The sequence below is a fragment of the Prionailurus viverrinus genome, chromosome C2, assembly GCF_022837055.1.
Source record: "Prionailurus viverrinus isolate Anna chromosome C2, UM_Priviv_1.0, whole genome shotgun sequence".
NCBI lineage: Eukaryota > Metazoa > Chordata > Mammalia > Carnivora > Felidae > Prionailurus > Prionailurus viverrinus.
In genome coordinates, this window is record NC_062569.1 from 33,619,718 (window position 1) to 33,637,980 (window position 18,263).

At 45.4% G+C, this 18,263-nt stretch overlaps 1 protein-coding gene across 1 annotated transcript; it reads left to right on the forward strand.

The window, feature by feature from the left end:
* Positions 1–593: 593 nt before the first annotated feature.
* Positions 594–17,368, forward strand: CLDN18 (claudin 18). Its single transcript, XM_047876282.1, has 5 exons — positions 594–813; positions 11,048–11,212; positions 11,847–11,964; positions 16,103–16,213; positions 17,197–17,368. The coding sequence occupies exons 1-5, from the start codon at positions 594–596 to the stop codon at positions 17,366–17,368; spliced, it is 786 nt and encodes a 261-aa protein (XP_047732238.1).
* Positions 17,369–18,263: the final 895 nt, after the last annotated feature.

An 18,263-nucleotide genomic window follows, 5' to 3' on the forward strand; every position in this document is an offset into this window, starting at 1 on the left:
GGGATAATAGTACGTACTCCACCCGTTCCTGTAAGAGTGCAATGGAAAGACGTGCAGGAAAAGTAGTTTGTGAGCTGTGGAGGAGGAAATATGAAAGTCTGGTTGAAGATGGAGACTCCTGGGGCCTTTGTTTTAAGTGATGTCAGCCTAAGGACATTACTCTCCGCCGAGCAGAGCCTAGAAGAAAAGGCTGTGGGGGCTGCCCGCGGCGCTGGACTCGTCACCTTTCTAGCCAGGCGGTGGCCGGCGTGCTCGTGTCACAGCCAGAGCCACGGACAAGGGAGGCTGGCAAGGCCTTCAGAAAGGGTGTCCACTCCAACCACTCTGCTCCCACACCAGCTGGGCCTGCGCAGCTCGGCGGACAAGTGCCTCTTGGGGCCGCTTCCCTAACAAATGAAAACATAATACCCTTGAACCAAGAGTGAAACTGAACTATCTAAAGAAAACAGAGTGAGCAAACACCAAGAGCCGAGGGAAACCATCTGATTAGGGCAGCTCCGCTCAGGAGCACAACTGGCCCACGCACACCCTGCACAGCAGGAAGGTGCAGCTAGACCTCGGGCAGCGGGTGGAGGGCGCGCGGGGCCGAGGCCATGTCCACCACCACGTGCCAAGTGGTGGGCTTCCTCCTGTCCCTCCTGGGCCTGGCGGGGTGCATCGCCGCCACGGGGATGGACATGTGGAGCACCCAGGACCTGTACGACAACCCCGTCACCTCCGTGTTCCAGTACGAGGGGCTCTGGCGGAGCTGCGTGAGGCAGAGCTCAGGGTTCACTGAGTGCAGGCCCTACTTCACCATCCTGGGCCTTCCAGGTAGGCCCTGCAGCACGGGGGCCCTGAGCAGGTGAGGGCCGGGGAGGGGTGTCTGTGCTCCCTGCAGCCAGGAGGGACCTCAGAAATCACACCAGGGACTGAGCCTCGCTCCCCACCTCTGGGTATGACCCTTGCAGCTCAGAATAAAAGGTGTGAATGAGAGAAGTTGGCTCCATGACAAAGAGGGCTATAGTTGTCCTGGAGAAAATCGGAGAATTCATACTCAAGTCAAAGGAATTGCGGGTGGTGAGAAGAATGGGATTTGTTGTAAGGGTAAGCATGCTCATGATACTAGAATAGACTAATGGTCCTCAAAGGAGAAAATTGTGTGCATGTGACTTGCTCTTGCCTGCACATACGTGGGAGCAAGGAAGTAGGTTGGTGAATTATTTTCTTCTAGCCCAAAACGCTTATGGAGAACTAATTTCATTTCATTTTCAACTCAATTCAATTTTGCTTTGAAAAGCTGGAGTCTCTGAAAGTGTCAGAAAATGTATATTGCCATTAAATTATAAATATCCTTTTTTTGCTTTGCGTTAAGAGGTTCTAGTGTGCACTCCTAAGAAACAGTGCATGCCAGAATAAGTTATAATTATATTATAGTAATTTCATAATATAAATATAATTATAAATGTGACATCTTTTCACCCCTGAAGATGAAGTTAAACCCCTGCTTTTAATACAGATAATTATTTCAAACATGCACATAGGAACTTTGCATTCTAGATATTATGAAAGCGACTCGTATTTAAAGAAAGAGGGTGGGCAAAAAGAAAATAAAAGGTCAGTCTAATCAGTGGCTCCAAGGAGTGGCCAAGATAGGAGTTTGGTGAGGAAGGGAAGAGTGTTTGATTTGCCACTCTGAAACTAACACCTTATGAACAGGTAGATGGAAATAAACTTGCACGAAACTGTTAAGAGTCTTCGAAGCACTTGAAATTGAATGATGAAAAGCAATTCAACTAATTTATCTTCATTTTTGGAAAGAAAAAGAAGATGGGTGACAGAGCAGAACTCGGGTTTTTACTGCATTTTGGAAGCCATTCCTATTGCAGGACCAGCAGGATCACTAACTGAGACCTGCTTAGGGAAGCAAGGCAGGTGGGACCTGGCCACAAGAAGACAGCGCAGAGGGATCATGCTCTCCTGTGAAGGGAGAGGTCAGAAGGGAGGAGGTGCAAGACCATAGACTGTCGAGTCACATCTCATTTTAACTATTAAAAGAAGATAAAAGGGGCGCCTGGGTGGCTCAGTCGGTTTAGCATCCAACTTCGGCTCAGGTCATGATCTCGCAGTTCATGGGTTCGAGCCCCGCATTGGGCTCTGTGCTGTTAGCTCAGAGCCTGAGCCTGCTTCGGACTCTGTGTCTCCCTCTCTCTCTCTGCCCCTCCCCAGCTTGTGCTCTCTTTCTCTCAAACATACATAAATGTTAAAAAAAAAATTGGTTTAATGAAGGAAAAAGATTGACCTCATATTCAAAATTGAGGCATGACATCCCATAACTTCATGCTCAATAACCTCAGCTCAGGGCCAAACCATACATTACCAATCTCTTGCTCATTCTGTTTCTTTCCACACATGGGGCCCCACACCATCCTGTCTGATCAGCCCCTATTCTTCTTGTCATCTCTCCTCCTCACTTAGGCTTATATCCTCCTTTCCTACAAGATCTCATGATTCTGATCATTGTCAAGTTCTGTCTCTCCCTGGGTCACTGACAACCAAATGAAAAGAATACATTTTACTATCACCTGTCGCTCTTCGTCTTTCTCAGTCTGGTTTCTATCCTTCATCTCTCTAGAGTGTTTGCTCCTTTGACTATGGCAGATCGGGTAGAATCTTCCAATCACCGACTGCCAGTTCTCAGTTCTCATCTCTCGGGCATTTTAAAAGCCAAACCCTCCATGGTTCCCCCATTTGCAGCTTAATTAGGTGTAGACATGACTGCCTGACACCCATGCCCTCCTATCTCCCTCATCTTGCCTGACTTAACTCTTACAATTCCTCTGCCCCCCAGCCTCTGCTTCTCCCTGTCCATTTACTCTACCCTAGGCTTGATCCTGGATACCCATTTCTCCCACTGCCAAGTACCCCCTCTACCACTCTACTGCCATCTCCATGAATCTTCTCATATGCAGGGTCCAGCCCAAATATGACCTCCTTTGTGAAGCCTCCTCACATCCCTAAATTGAATAGGATCCCCCAGATCTCTGTACCAGACCCAGGCACTCTAATAACATTGGGCACATCCACCCTTATGACACTGCTCGCAAGTTGGAAGAGCTGAAAAGCTCCAGGCAGCCATCACAGAGTCATATCCCAGTCCTGCCTGTCTGAGTCAGGGGAACAGGATTCCACCAAAAGCCAGGAAAAACATTTCTTGGGCCTGAATATGCAGAAACAGAGATACTTGAAATCACTATTAATGTATGGCCATGGAGAACAGCGTGGATTTAAGAATAGCAAGGCTTCGGGGTGCTTGGGTGGCTTAGTCGGTTAAGCATCCGACTTTGTCTCAGGTCATGATCTCACAGTGTGTGAGTTCAAGCCCCGTGTCAGGCTCTTTGCTGACAGCTCAGAGCCTGGAGCCTGCTTCAGATTCTGTGTCTCCCCTCTCTCTGTCCCTCCCCTGCTCGTGCTCTGTCTCTCTCAATAATAAATAAGTGTTAAAAAAAAGTAAAAAAAAAAAAAAAAAAAAGAATAGCGAGGCTTTTGTGCAGCAAAAGTGACTACAATGTAAATTGGCATCCCAAAATGCAAATATTTGTTTGGTGACTTAAGATTTGGCTGACTAATGTAGGGGACAGGTGGGAAGATTGCCAGAAGGAATAGGCTAAAAAGACCCTCAAAACCTGAAGGCAGGAACATAAGAAGACAGAGCAGCCAGAGAGAAGGCCAGAGGGTGGCCCAGAGATACTTGTAGGGCTCCGGAGGAAGCTGAAAGGGGTAACATTAACTACTCAGGACCTAGAGGGCACTGAAACAGCTGCTGAGAACATTTTCTTGAGCATGACAAGGGGCCGAGGGAAGAGAGACTGAAGCAGAGGAGCTGGGTGAAACATCCAGAGACAGAAATGGAAGGTTGAAAGTTTAATTTTGACCTAAAGCTCAGGGGAGTACCAGCCTGCAGCAGAGAATTAAGCTTTAAAGTTACTATAAAAGCATGAGGCAGATACCATTGTAATACTTCAGTTAACAGTCATAATAATCACTGCCAATTATTCAATTCTTCCTAAGGATAAGCTCTTTTCTTGCAAAATCTCACATACCCTTCATTCATCTGATAAAAATGTATCACGTTTAGTTGGAACTTACAGCCATAGAATAATTTAATTCCATTCAACTAGCTATACTATGTAACCTACAGATAGATTAATGAGGTAAATGGTTGTAGTAGCAGGACTATTTACCTATATATGACCAGCTCTGTATAATTTATAGCCCAAGACGCCCTCTCATTATATTCCAAACAGTCAGAGCAGCGTGTCATTCTCCAAGGACAGTGCCCAGAAATAAAAACCGACCATTTCTGCACATAGACCTACCAGTTGAACCTTCACAGCAATACAGGGTAATGTGTATCAGCTTTGTTTTTACAAAAGTGGAAACTGAGGCTCAGATATGGAGACAAGGTAAGGTGCCCAAGCTCCCATGGACAGGAGATATCAGATGCAGGAAATGAACACAAGGCTGAAACGCTTCCAAGTCTGTGTCTTTAGCCCTGCCCATGCTCAGGCCCTGCTTCTACATTCCAGATACAAGGAGCTGCCTTTAGAATTGAAGAGATTGGCCTGCGCTTGAGCACGCTAAGAGTAGAGGGTACATCTGCACCTTGACCCATTTATAGCCATATCGTCACAATGCACAATTAGGAGTACCGAGTTTAAAGAGTGGATGACTTGTGTGTCATTTCCTTCCCACCCACCCACCCCCTGCCCTGGAGACAGTGGGGGGAGGAGAGCAGAGGGCTGTCAATGAACAGGGTGGAGAGGAGGCAGAGACCTGGCAAATTCATGTCCCTGGTCCCATGATGACATCATAGGCAAGTGATATTTTTTCTAATGTGTTTGCAAATATTTGGATTGAATTTGGTGCCGTGGCAGGGCCTTACAGTTAAAGGCAGGTGAACTGGGATCAAGGGCTAGCTTGGCCAGCTAGGTCTCTCAATCTTGCTCTCCCCATCTGTGAAATGCCTCACAATAAGGTATTTGTGTGAAAGGGCTTTGCAATCCATTTAGCAGATCTGGTTCTTGGTGTCAGTCAGTCATTACTGCCCTGTCTACACCACCCAAATCTCTCAAACAGGACATTTGATCTTCCAGGGTTTTTTTCTTCTCCAAAATCAAGCATCTATTATGAATCCAAATACCCAAACCAAATATTATTTAGGGTACTCTTTTTCTTCTTTCAGTCCCCCATGCTACCAGTGTGTGTTCTGGCACATCACTGATTCCCAGCCTCTTTGCAGGCACTAAAGGTCTTGAGTTTTCTTTCATACAACTGGCCACATTGGCCCCCTTTCTCTAGCAATGTGAAAAACCAACAGCCACTGAAGACCTAAAGAGTGTCCCATCAACCTGCCAATCATATTTACACACCCAGGAATGGGCAGTTTTAGTGAAACCACATTTAACCCAGGAAACAATTCTACAAAATCTAAAGCACAAATCCATAAAGGAAAAAAAAAATACCAAACTGCTTTCCAGTACCCTTTCTAAAGGAGCCACCTGGTGTGTTTCTCCTTACGATTGGCTATTTGACATTAAGTCCAGTGTTCCTGATCCTGTGAAACCAGCTTGTCTTTTCCCGATGTCTGGTGGAAGAAACTGGCCCTAAGAGGTAAAGGGGTTATAAGTTAGTGATAAACTTGAAATGAAATCGGGGGGAGCCCCTTGGTTTTTGGTCAAGCTGCTTTCCCCTTTCTTCAAGAAAGAAATCTATTTTGGCCCAAACATACCTTTTTAAATATGTGGACACACATCCAAATGTGTCCCCACTAACATAGATCAGAAGATCCCACAGAGAACTGAGGACATATTTGCAAAGCCGGAGAGGACCTGTACCTGAGGCGTAAACTGTGACCGCTTGCCCTATGCAAATGCAGGAATCAGAGCACGTCCTCAGCTTGTGATTGTGGTGGCGGTTGCATTGACAGCAGGGCAGCCACACGCAAAGCATCAGGCCCTAGCGTGGACTAGTCAGTGGGGGGGTCTCCATTTCTTGGTGGAGACACACATGGCCAGAGTCACGTAGCTGGACCCCACCTTAGAGTCAAAAAGGAAGGACAATGAAGACGGCGCCTCACCCCTCACTGTCTCACCTGCCCCTCCTCCTCGTTGACAGCCAGATCTTAAGTCCATTTTTCCTGATCTTCTCTCTGCCTTGGCCCAGGACTTGCGCTTCCTACTCTTCTCCAATCTGCTTCCCCTCTCGCCCCTCATCCTCCCTCATGCATGGCTTTTTCAAATCCTCAACCATATTCTATCACCATATGAGAGGGTTCACGTTTATACAGTTAGTACCAGCCAAAGCAGCTGGTCCTCACAACATCTTTGTGCAAGAGATATCTCTACCCAGCTCCAGGGTTGAGGAAATTCAGCTTCAGTGAGGTTAAAAGATTTGCCGAATGGCACCTACCTGGCATCACACCATTCTGTAGGATTTCATGGGACACAAAGGACTTCCATATTGGTTCCCTGAGATGTCAGGAGAAACTAGGCCCTCTCACCCTTGTTCTGAAGGGCCTTTTCTCTGAGGCCTGGCCTCAGATTTCCCTTCTCTGGGCTCCCCTCCTTTGGACTCCTCCATCAGCCTCCCCTGCCTCCAATCTGAAGCCAAGCTGTGCCTGAGGTATGGGTCCTCTCTAACCACCACCAACAAAAGCCTCAGGTCCAGGCCTCTGGCTCCTGGTGATTTGCTGTCTCATAGCCTCACACCCATACCCCAGCTAGCTCAGGGATGTCAGCCCCTGGGAACTCTTTCCTCTCAAGTCCCTGCTCTAAGCACCTCCTCCAGAGCCTCTTGAGGGTTGTTTTCCCAAATTATTCCTTGAAATTTTATGTTATTGAACAATTCAATGCAAGTCTCTAGGGGTGGAGGCAAAACATTAATATTTCTTTAAAAGCTCCCCCAAGAGATGCTAAAGTGCAACCAGGGTTGGGAACCACACCCAAACCCACCTTGCCTGTCAGTCCATAGCTAGTTTGGGGGAATAAGATATTTTGCAACAGGGAGGGAACACTGAGTTCCCATTTTTCTGTTTGCTTCTGTCAGCTCTGAATCCTGCCCACCCTTCAAGTCTGATAATGCCTCATTGTTCATTGGAAAGAATGCCGTAGTCACACCTTTGGTGCAGGGAATCAGTCTATAGAGCCGTTGACTCACCTGTTATCAGCTGATAAGCTTATGTGCCTCTTGCTCAGAATAGCAAATAAGAGACAGTGTGTCTAAAAGAGAAACCTACCCCCTTTGGGAGCAGTTTCTCTGGGTACCTATCTATGGAAGATTAGAATCCCAGATGGTAGATTCTTCCAGCTGGAAAGGAAGTTCAGGTCACCCCCATGCATCTCCATTGTCATTACTAGACATGGGGGGGGGGGCGGTTCTAGCAATGAGTGGTAGAGAACATTTCCTCCTACTTCCTGGAACCTGCCCCCATCACAGCTCCCACTCTCAGAAGCACCCCTCAAGGGATCTCCGAAGCAAGGAAGAACTTGGTCTATGCATCCAGGCCCAGGATTGTGACTCTGACAGTGGTCCCACAAGTTATAAAACAATGTTGTGTCTTTTCCAACCACGGGCTAAGAGAAATGTGCTCAGGGTGAGGGTGGACCCCTGATTCAAAGCAGGTGCCAGTGTTCATCAGAAATCCAGATGTCAAGAGATAGCAGGAAGGAAATGAGGCCTTGCCATGCATACCTGACTCAGCAAAGACAAGAGGGCATCTGACAGCCTGAGGCAAAGGCTGAGCAGGACAGGCTGGCCCAGGCTCCAGTGCCCAAGGGCTCCTGTGGCACAGCAACAGCAACTCTCCATACGAGGCAAGTCCACAGTGATTTCACCTCCCACTTGCCAATCTCACAGCCCTTCTAATCCAGCAATGACAGGCAAGACCATGTGCCTCAGCCACGGCCACCTCATGATGTGTTTTCAAGAACAAACATTAAAACTACTCAGTCTAAAGAGTTAATGACCCCACCCTTGCTGAGAGTCCAGGAGAAATGTTAATTTGTTATAGAATGAGGAAAGGACATCCTTTATCCTACTTAATTAATATCGTTTATTTGGTTTTTGTTTGTTTGTTTGTTTGGTTGGTTGGTTTTGGTTGGTTGGTTAGTTGGTTGGTTGGTTGGTTTTGGTTGTTTTAACCAGATGCTTTGCCAGGTGTTTCTCAAAAGGGATAAATGATTTTGTTTTCTGAATAGCTTAAGGCTTAAAATGTCAGAACAAGAGCAGATTTTAAAATCTCCAGCAAGTTTCTGGGTGGATTTGAAGTTCACAAGAGGCCCATGAGGACAAGATGAAGAGAAAGTCAAGCCCCTTCCTCTTTCCATATGTCCAGTTTTCTGGTAGTAACATACACATCAGTATAGCCTGGAGGATATTTCCTGAAGCCTGGGGCTGCCCAGCAAATGTCCTGTCCATACCTGTCCTGAACCAGGCTTGTAGTAGTATAATTGTATGTGTTAAAGAGAACTAGAACCACATCATAAGCAACTATGAGAATATATACTCCCAAAGTGAAAAGAAATTTGAGGTTCAAGGTTTCCAATAAAAATATGATCTTCCCAGATTGTAAACCGCTTGAAGGCAGTGACTATTTTTCATGAAACTTTATATATTCTACAACATCTGACATAGGGTTTTGTAGAGAATTTGAGCTTAAAAATACTTGATGAATGAATGAATGAATTCATGGATAAGTTATATTATTATGTAACATATGACTATGAGCACATACCAACATGTGCTGAGTGAAAACACAAAAATATAAATGAATACACAAGTACATGACACACGCTTGCATTTGTTAATAAGGGAATGAACAGAATGTTTGTTCCCAGTATCCTGTGGGGCCAGCAAAACCATTGAGCAAGGCTTTAGAGAACAAAGGTGGCCCTCTAGAGCCCTCCTACATTAAGAGTGGATCCAAGGGCAACTCCAAGGCCCTCATTGGTTCTCTTTGCCCAACTGGGGTCACCACAGCTCTAGCATCAGAACTCAGCTGTAATCTCAAGATGCCAATGTTAATCGATTCAATTCTTCCAGGGATGAATGGTCAGATCCTAGAGAATTGATCCACACCATAAACCAATATATTTATCCTGCAAATATAGTTGCTAATAGGACCATGACTGATTATATAGCTGCTTGTAGAATTCTCTTCTCAGCAGAGAAGCAAAGTTAAAATCAGAAGTTGCTTCAGGGGAAGAGAATCAGAATCAAGCGGCATAGAACTAGAGTGGCTGGATACCATCATCTCCACAGAGAGAAAGTTGACAGGGCCTCCATTCCTCAGACAATGCCAAAGGCTCTTTAACAAATTCTGAATGATCTGCCTCTCCTTTTTCAGTATACTTCATTGATTCCCAATTCTTCCATCATGACAAGTTGCTTTGTGATACACACCTTAGAGTGAATAAGCTGGCAGCTCCATTGATATTGGCCATATTTGAGATGAAAATCTTCCTGGAGAGATTAGAGAGAAATTCCTCCCAGGACATCCTTGTCTTGAGAGTCACATTCACAAATAAAATCTCCTAGGACATGTTATTCCCTGAGATGATTTTTAGATAATATTTCTTTATACATTTTTAGCGTCCATTTTAGAGGTTGATATTTCATGGCTGAGTCTCCGAGTTTGGAGGATACATTCTCTTAGGTGCTTACAGATCCCTGTACCCTGATGGCAGCCTGTTTTTCCAGGATTAGGTGCCTCAAAGGAATGTACTGTGATGGGAAAAACAATTTGGAGATAGTTCTGGGTTTGACCCCCAGCTCTTGCTTGTCCCTCAAAATATGTCCTCGGGCAAGTTCCTGAACCTCTCTGTCTCAATTTCTTCAATTATAAAATGAAGGTAATCATATCACCGACATTGCAGGGGTTTTTTAATGTGGACTGGATTTGTTCATGTCTGAAAAGCGACTTATAGCTTTCAATCAAAAATAGCAATTGGCTATGATAACTAGGGTAAGATAGAGCTTTCTGCTTTGCTTCACACAATTCTTCAGTTCTGCTCCACCAGAAATACCCACACTTGGGGCCTTTCCCTCTGGAAAACACCAAGACTCATCTGTCTTTCTTTTGTAAATGCATTATGCTTGTAGCGGGCATGTTTAATGACTGTCTTTCCCCACTTCAACATAAGATCCGTGAGCGGAGAGACCATGGCTGACCTATTAATTACTGTCATCCCTGTGCCTAGTCATAGGGGCTCAGAAAAAAACTGTTGAGATGAGTCAGTGCACATTAAGGACACACTAGAAACCACTTTGGATTTATCTGGAGGGGAGGCACTGGGGGAGAGTCCCAGCAGGATCTACAGCTCCCATTGCTTCCAGAGAAGGGAGCTGCTGATAAACTGGTCATGTTGAAAGGCCTGTGAGTGATATAGCAGTCTGTTATATATACCCAAAACCTACAGCTTACCCTGACTATAGTAGTCCCTTTGGAAACAAGCAAAAACGTGGTGCCCTTAGTATATCACCTAGTAACCTTGCTTCATCACATGCTATAAATGAATATCGGGTTTTTCTAAAGCGGACGCAACAATATGAAGCAATGAGCCCATATGAAAAGACTAGAGGAGAACGATGTTTGGGATAGAAGCCAAAGTCGCACAGTTTTACTATAAGCTCTGTCAGTAATTTTTCATGTCACCTTAATCAAGCTATTTCCTCTTCCTTCTTTAAAGCTTATCAGGCTTTAAAATGAGGAAATGAAATAGCTATCCATTGGTTGTCCCTACTCCCAACAGTTCATGATTTTTGTCATTCTACAGACAATTGTGTACATGCAGGTCCTTCAACAATCAGAGGATTCTATGTGGTGGTTTTGCATTTCTCACAATTCCACACCCCCTGGCAATGACAAGGTTCACATTTTATGGACTTGTTATTTCTCAGGAATTGGATGCTGGCTGATTGTGGTTGCTTTATTTTATTAAACTAAAGCCTGGTGGTCATGCAGAGGTGGTCTCATCTGTCAGCTTGTGTCTTGCCTCTTGCCCCACAGCCATGCTGCAGGCAGTGCGAGCCCTGATGATCGTGGGCATTGTCCTGGGTGCCATCGGCCTGCTGGTGTCCATCTTTGCCCTGAAGTGCATCCGCATAGGCAGCATGGAGGACTCTGCCAAAGCCAATATGACACTGACCTCTGGGATCATGTTCATCATCTCAGGTAAACAAGCAGCCAGGGTTCCCTCTCTCAAATGCTTTTCTGGGAATGTCAAAGTAAAATTATTCTGGCAGAGGAAACATGGTTTCTCCCTATTGAACATGGTTTGAACATGGATCAGAATTTTACACACTGGGATTCAAGATCTGAGGCTAGAGCCCAATTATGCTCTACAGAATGATCATGAATGTTAAGGTCCCCCTTAGCTGCCATCTGATTATTATAAGAAATTCTCAGTCCTAAGGTAGCCATGTGACTCAGTCCCTAAAGACATTATTTTGGCAAGATTCTTGAAAATGATTTTAAGGAAAGAGCACTTGACACCATCGAAGGACCAGACCCAAAATATTTGTATTACTAATCCTTTGTCCCAAGATGCATGGAAAAATCTCTTTCTGCACACATACAAATCCCTCCACAATTAGAGAGATAAGAGAATCTAAGCACTCTAAGAGAGTCTAACATAATGTCTAGCACATAGTGGGAATTCAATAATCAATGCTTGGATTAGCTATTCTGTTATATGAATGGAATGTTCGCAGCCTGCTCATCTAAACTCATTTCAGCATACATTGCCTCAGAAACGTTGTGATCCCTTTAAAGCTGACTCTGGAGCTTTCTTGTATTTTGCCCGCAGGTCTCTGTGCAATCGCTGGAGTATCTGTGTTTGCCAACATGCTGGTTACTAACTTCTGGATGTCTACAGCGAACATGTACACTGGGATGGGTGGGATGGTGCAGACTGTTCAGACCAGGTAAGCTTCCAATCTAGTCTTAGTACCCTGTGGTGAATATTGTTATAAAAATCCTATTAAACACATATGCCTAATGTGACTGTCAGTGCCTGAAATAGCAAAAATTTATCAGAGGCGACCATGCCATATCGTAAATCAACAATGATCTGTAAATTCATAAACTTCATTTCAGTGAAATATCCTTGGTGCTATGACTTGAGGCTGAGCTGACATTTGCATTGAAATACAGCGACAGTTCACAGTATTTATCTAACATGCTTACACAGGCCCCATTGTGGTGGCAATGAAACAGGCACTATTAGCCCAGGCATGTAAATGAGCATCAACCCACATCCCCAGACCATGACAGGAACCTGACTAGGGACAGGTGAAAGCTTGAGTAGAACTGAGAAAGGTGCAGTATAGGTGAGAAGAGTAATGTTATGTTTCTTCCTTGTACAGCTGCCTCTTCTTCTCATTCATTCATTCATTCATTCACTCATTCATTCTATGTATACAGCACCTGATGTGAGCCAGGAGCTGTTCTGAAAGCTGGGGATAAGACAAGTTCCCCATCCTCACGGAGGTTACAGTCTAGCTGAGGGAGACAAAACCCCACTATAATTTGGTGTCTGAAGGAGGGTAGAACTTTTAAATGCTGGAAGAGCAACTCTAACACGTATATTCATTTAGCCACTTCAAAGGGACATATTTCAAAGCAAGAAGCAGCAGTAAATTCTTGATGGAGAAAAAAACCTTCTTCTGAGACAGTGATGTAAATATCATATCTAAGTGACCCATCATCTCTGGAGTGGATACACTTGGTATTTCTCCAGCCACACCATCGTGGGATACAGACAGGGGGTGAAGTTGTATAAATCCATTACTTTCTGGCTCCCAGGAACTCCAGTCCCCATCCATGTTCCTGATTTGTTTCAAGAATGAGAAGGAAGTGATCCCCATAAGCTCCCCTCATCCTCTCTGTGATCTTCCCACGGTCTCTTAGTTATAAGGGCAACTTAGAAGTATGTTGACCATGTTTTCCTGGGACTTTACCAGTTTTAGCACTAAAAGTCCCACATCCTGGGAAACTCCTCCCTCATGGGCAAGTCAGGATAGTTGATCAACCTACTTAGAAGAGCCTACCTTACCCAGAGTATCTGGGCACCTGTGTCACTGCCCCTGCCAAGAGGAGTCACCCACCCCACTGGCACACAGTGCTAATACCCACATCATCCTCTCACACCATCTCCCTAGAACCTGCACCATCCTTCAGTCAGGCAACTTCAGTCCTGAGATTGAGACTATAGGATTCTAGAATGTTCACTGAGTGCCTTCCTCCATAGATGGGCAGCAGTTTTTCCCTTCTTTCTGTTTTCTCATCCTCTCTACCCAGAAGTCACACAAGACAACACAGCTGCCAAGAAATGTCTTGACAGTGAACTGATGGGCTTTCTGGTACCCCATTTGGTCCCAGCATCCCATCCTCTGCCAATGCCGTGTTAAGGGTACCCAAGCTACAAAGTGCCTGCTTTCATGCTATTCAGAGCTTGTGAGGTGTTTTGTATTAGCCTAAACACTTCATTTTATAACTTGAATTATTCACTACTTTTTAAAAATTACAAGTGTCATATGTTGGGTTACTCAAACACAGAACCTGAAAAACAGATTCTGAGGTTTCATGTGCAAGTGATATATTAAGGAAGGGGAGACCGGGTAGGGAGTGAGGCACCCAGGACAGAGAAGAGGGTAATTGCAATGAATTCTGGGACTCAGCCCAATCCTGGGGAGCTGTGGGGCATGAAACATACCTCAGAGTTGTCTTGACTCCCAAACTTTCATACTTCAGCACCAATCAGCCTCTGTGCACATGGGCAAAATGGCTCCAGTGGCTAAATCAAAACCTGACCTCCAAAGGAAAGCATGGGGGCCAGCAGGCAAAGGCAAAGACCACAGGAGCTGAAGAAGAAACACAGAAATGGTGAAAGGGACATAAGGGACATGGGCAAAGCACCATTAGTGCTTACTACAAGGATATTTCACACCACACACACATACATGCACACAAACATACAGGTATGCAATCCGTTTTTCCAGCTCCTTGTAAAAGAAAAACATCAGATCCAGCAGTACTGGGCCCTCACTCTCTATGGCAACAATCTCTGCAGCTGCAAAATAGTTGCCCTCTTAGCAAGAGCTCACCCTCTCCAGTTTATCCCCACCACTCTCAAATGTCCCAACGCTGAGGCCATTTATCATTATGCTTGTGGGGGTTTTCCCCACTTCACTCATTTAAATTTCTTAGCTGTCCTAGTTAGGTATTTAAGTTTGCTAACCTTGACGAAGAGGATCTAAGTGAAAGAAGGAGACCTCAGTCCTCATGTTCCCCTTGCCCAGAAGATAGTATTAGCTTAATGATGAACAATGAAGGCTTTGGAGGCAGAAGGATCTGCATTTGAATTTCAGTAGCTCCTGTGTCCTTCCTGGGTCTTTGGAAAAGTTACTTAGCCTCTCTAAACCTCAATCCCCTCCTCTGTAAAATGGGAGTGAGAAATCCTGCAAAATGATGCTGTTGGAAGAATTAAATGAGATTGTGATAAAGGTGCCCATCACAGTGTCAGTAAGCGCTCAATAAATGCTAGTGATGGTTGTCATCATTAACATTATGTGGTCACTCGACCATCTTTAGAAGTATCGAGGACAGGGGTTCTGTCTGCGCCAGGGCTGAGGGACCAAGACTTCCCCCAGGAGATTTACGCAGGGGCCTCTCGGGAGGACGCCCAGGAAAAGGTTAGGTGTTAAGCCCCTAGCCACGCTGGGGAGGGCCAACAGGGTGGGATGGGGTTCTTCATTCCAAGCCAACAGCTTTCAAAACAAATGTCTGTCACTTCCAAGTCCAAAGGAAGTAAAAACTGCCTGCAGATAAATGTTCTTCCAGAACTTTTTCAAGCCCTGAGCTCAGTCTGCCAGCCTTGCCCTTTACATTACGCTTGGTCATCAGGCTTATATTGCTTACTTTGATCCTGCTAAAATGTGTGTACTTTTAAAGCACATCTAAAGGATCTTATTTTCTTAGGTTGTGGAGGTCTGCACACACATTGCTGTCTTCCAGCTACTGGTATAATATTCTTAGTTGGTGACTTTTAAACATACTAGTGATTCATGGTGTTCCACAGACAGCCCCATGCTCTTCGGTGGACATGAGGGGAAAACCTCCAAGGGCAGGTATCCGCCATGCTGAGCTGTCCTTTTCTGTGGGGCTCTTGGAGATGAACGAAAGTCGGTAACTTTCTAACCAACGGAAATACCCAGTGACATCCTAAAAGTTTTTGGCCACTCTCCCCACTGTCCACAGAGGTCCGTGTGGAATCAAAATTATTCTATTCTCAGGAGACTTGGTTCTTGGACAATCCCAGTCAGATCTAACTGAGTCCCATGGAGGCACCCCTCCCAGGGGAAGGGCACCAGCACTGGAGTCAGACCGCCACAAGTTTGAGTTCCAGTGTGAGCTGGAGTAGAAGCACCATGAAAGTGAGGGCTTGGTCACCCCTGCATCCCAGTGTGCCAGGGCAGTGCCAGGCACACGGCGGGAGCTCAATAAATACTTGCTGAACAAATGAGTAAACAAATGAAAGAATGAATGGTCACTTCACATTAGTTCTTCCTGACGATAATGCTCCTACCTGCGTGGACAGCTGCCAGGGCTACTTGAGTTAGGTAAGATGAGAGCTTACTGGCCCACAGTAAGAACTCGAGGGGCCAAAATTCCTTCAGAAATAATAACTTCAGACTGCTTCCATATCTCTCAAATTTCTCTTGCCAAACCTTGAAGACACCCCCCACCCAATGCCAATAGGGAGGGAGGGGGATTTCCAATGATGTTTCTCTGAGAGTAGAGACTTATAATTAATTCCATGCCTGAGTGATGCCAGGGGCCTGAAAATCCCACAGCCGTTTTACTGACTAGCTTCAGTCCCACTTCTGTTCTCCAGGGTCCCTCGTTCAGTCAGCTGTGACCCAAAGAAGCGTTCAGCGGCATGGTCAGGGATAGGTGTGGAACCCCCAGGAGGGCTGACAGAGAGGATAGGCATGGCCAGGCACAGCGGGTAGGGTCTGAGAGTGGAGTCACCCATACTCATGGCCTCACTTCCCCCCTCAGGTACACCTTTGGTTCGGCCCTGTTCGTGGGCTGGGTCGCTGGAGGCCTGACGCTAATTGGGGGTGTGATGATGTGCATTGCCTGCCGGGGCCTGGTGCCTGAGGAAACCACGTGAGTCTCCCCATCCCAGTGCAATCAGACATTTCATCCGAGTCCATTTTAAAGTATAATTTGCAGCCAGAAGGATCAGTCTGGGTTTTTGAAGAACTTTATTAACTGAAGGATCCTGAGCCTTCTCTTTTATGGGGGACCTAAAGAACAGAATAGGAACATTTCAGCTGAGCAGATGTAGGAATAATCCTGTTTGAGAGAGAAAAATACCCTCCAGGTTCCCTCAGACTCCAGTATTCTGTAACTCTGTGGTTCTCAGCTGAAAACAATTCTGCCCTCCACGGGGTATTTGGCAACAACTGAACACTCTTGATTGTTGCAGCTTTGGGGTGGGGTGGGGGTGATCCTGGCATCTAGTGGGTGGGGCCCAGGGATGTTGCTAACCCTTGCCTGATACACAGGTCAGGCGATCACGACAAAGAGGCATCTGTTCCAAAATGCCAAAGTACTGCTGCAGAGAAAGCCCACTGTAACCCCATAAAGGGGCTCGGAGCTGGGAGACCTCAATCCTAGTCCAGTTCTGTGCTAACTAGTCCTGTGAGTTCTAACAAGTCATTTGCCTTCTCTGGGCCTCTGTCAGCTTACCCATAAACTGTGCAGATTAGAAGAGATGGGCTCCATGTATGCACCTCCGCACTCACAAATTCTTGGATTTTTTTTTTTTTTTTTTTTTTTTTTTTTTTGGCCTAACCATGTTCCCCTGGACATTGTTTCTGGTTCAGCTTCATTTTAATTGATTAACAGCGGGAACTCACTGGTCACTAATGACTGGCTTAATACAAGGCAAGAAATTCTGCTCCAATGCAGAGGCAGAAAAGCTGGTGTCTCAAAGCCTGGGGGTGACCACCTGTCTCAGTTTGCCCAGGGCTAAGGGTTTCCTGGGACACTTTCAGGGCTAAAACAGAGACATTCCAGGGGAAATGGAGTGGCTTTCCCTCTTATCAAATACATCTGTGGTCACGGAATGTTTCTTTTTCTCTCAGCTACAAAGCCGTGTCTTATCATGCCTCAGGCCACAATGTCGGCTACAAGCCGGGAGGCTTCAAGGCCAGCACTGGCTTTGGGCCCAACAGCAAAAACAAGAAGATATACGATGGGGGTGCCCGCACAGAGGACGAGGTACAGTCTCATCCTTCCAAGTACGACTATGTATAACTCCAAGACACCTCGGCATGGGCAGAAGAACCCCCCCACCAATTAGAGTGCACTCGAAAAACAAGGAGATTTTACCTTGACTCCTGATTGCTTTTGACTCACAGTTGGAAGTTAGAAAAACCTTGATTTCATCCATGAAGAGGCTAGATGGTCTGGGCCACATGTCTCTGTCTCTAATGCTCCATCACAAAAACAGCCGAGTTATCAGATATGAATTAGAGGCTATAGTTCACAGTTTCCAATCCTCTATTTTTTTTTTAATTTAACCTTCCTCATCTGATGATAGAATGTGGTTTGAATTCCTATCAGACAATAGCCCATCAATGATCTATTTCCCAACTCATCCCCCAGAACAATTCTGAAAGGAAAAAAGGAGAGTCGATCAAAAGACATCATTTTCTGCTATTTGATTTTAACTTCCCCCGCCAACCTGGCTACTAATAAACACTGATTGAAGAAGAAGTGATGGGGAAAGAGATATGTAATGTCTCCAGCTCATTATCTGAGTTTTCTTACACTGTGATCTTGAACATTACCTGGACCAAAGTGATTTCAGTTTGAAGAAAGCTTTCTGCTTTTGTTGGCATCTGCTAATTCCAGCAAGACACCCCCCAGGGGTCTCCTGACCTCTCCACTGCAGGTCATCTTTCTGTCGCAGGCCAGAAAGTGTCCCTAGAAGAATGAGGAAAGGGTATTTGTGGGTAATCTGAGTATATTTGGTATTCTAAATATAATTAGAATAAATAATATATTAGTGAAATGATACACTGTCTCTGTGAATTAGCCTCACCCCTGCACTTGAATAGAAGAAAAAGAAAAAATAATGGCTTTTGATATTGTCAATAAGGACTTTGTAAAATCGCACTTAAGTTTGAATTCCATGAAATGCTCACTC

Excerpts from the sequence above, each read along its gene's own strand:
- CLDN18 (XM_047876282.1), top strand. The coding sequence starts at position 594 with ATGTCCACCACCACGTGCCAAGTGGTGGGCTTCCTCCTGTCCCTCCTG. Across the intron at positions 814-11,047 it reads CACCATCCTGGGCCTTCCAG|CCATGCTGCAGGCAGTGCGA; the intron begins GTAGGCCCTGCA and ends CTTGCCCCACAG. Across the intron at positions 11,965-16,102 it reads GTGCAGACTGTTCAGACCAG|GTACACCTTTGGTTCGGCCC; the intron begins GTAAGCTTCCAA and ends TTCCCCCCTCAG.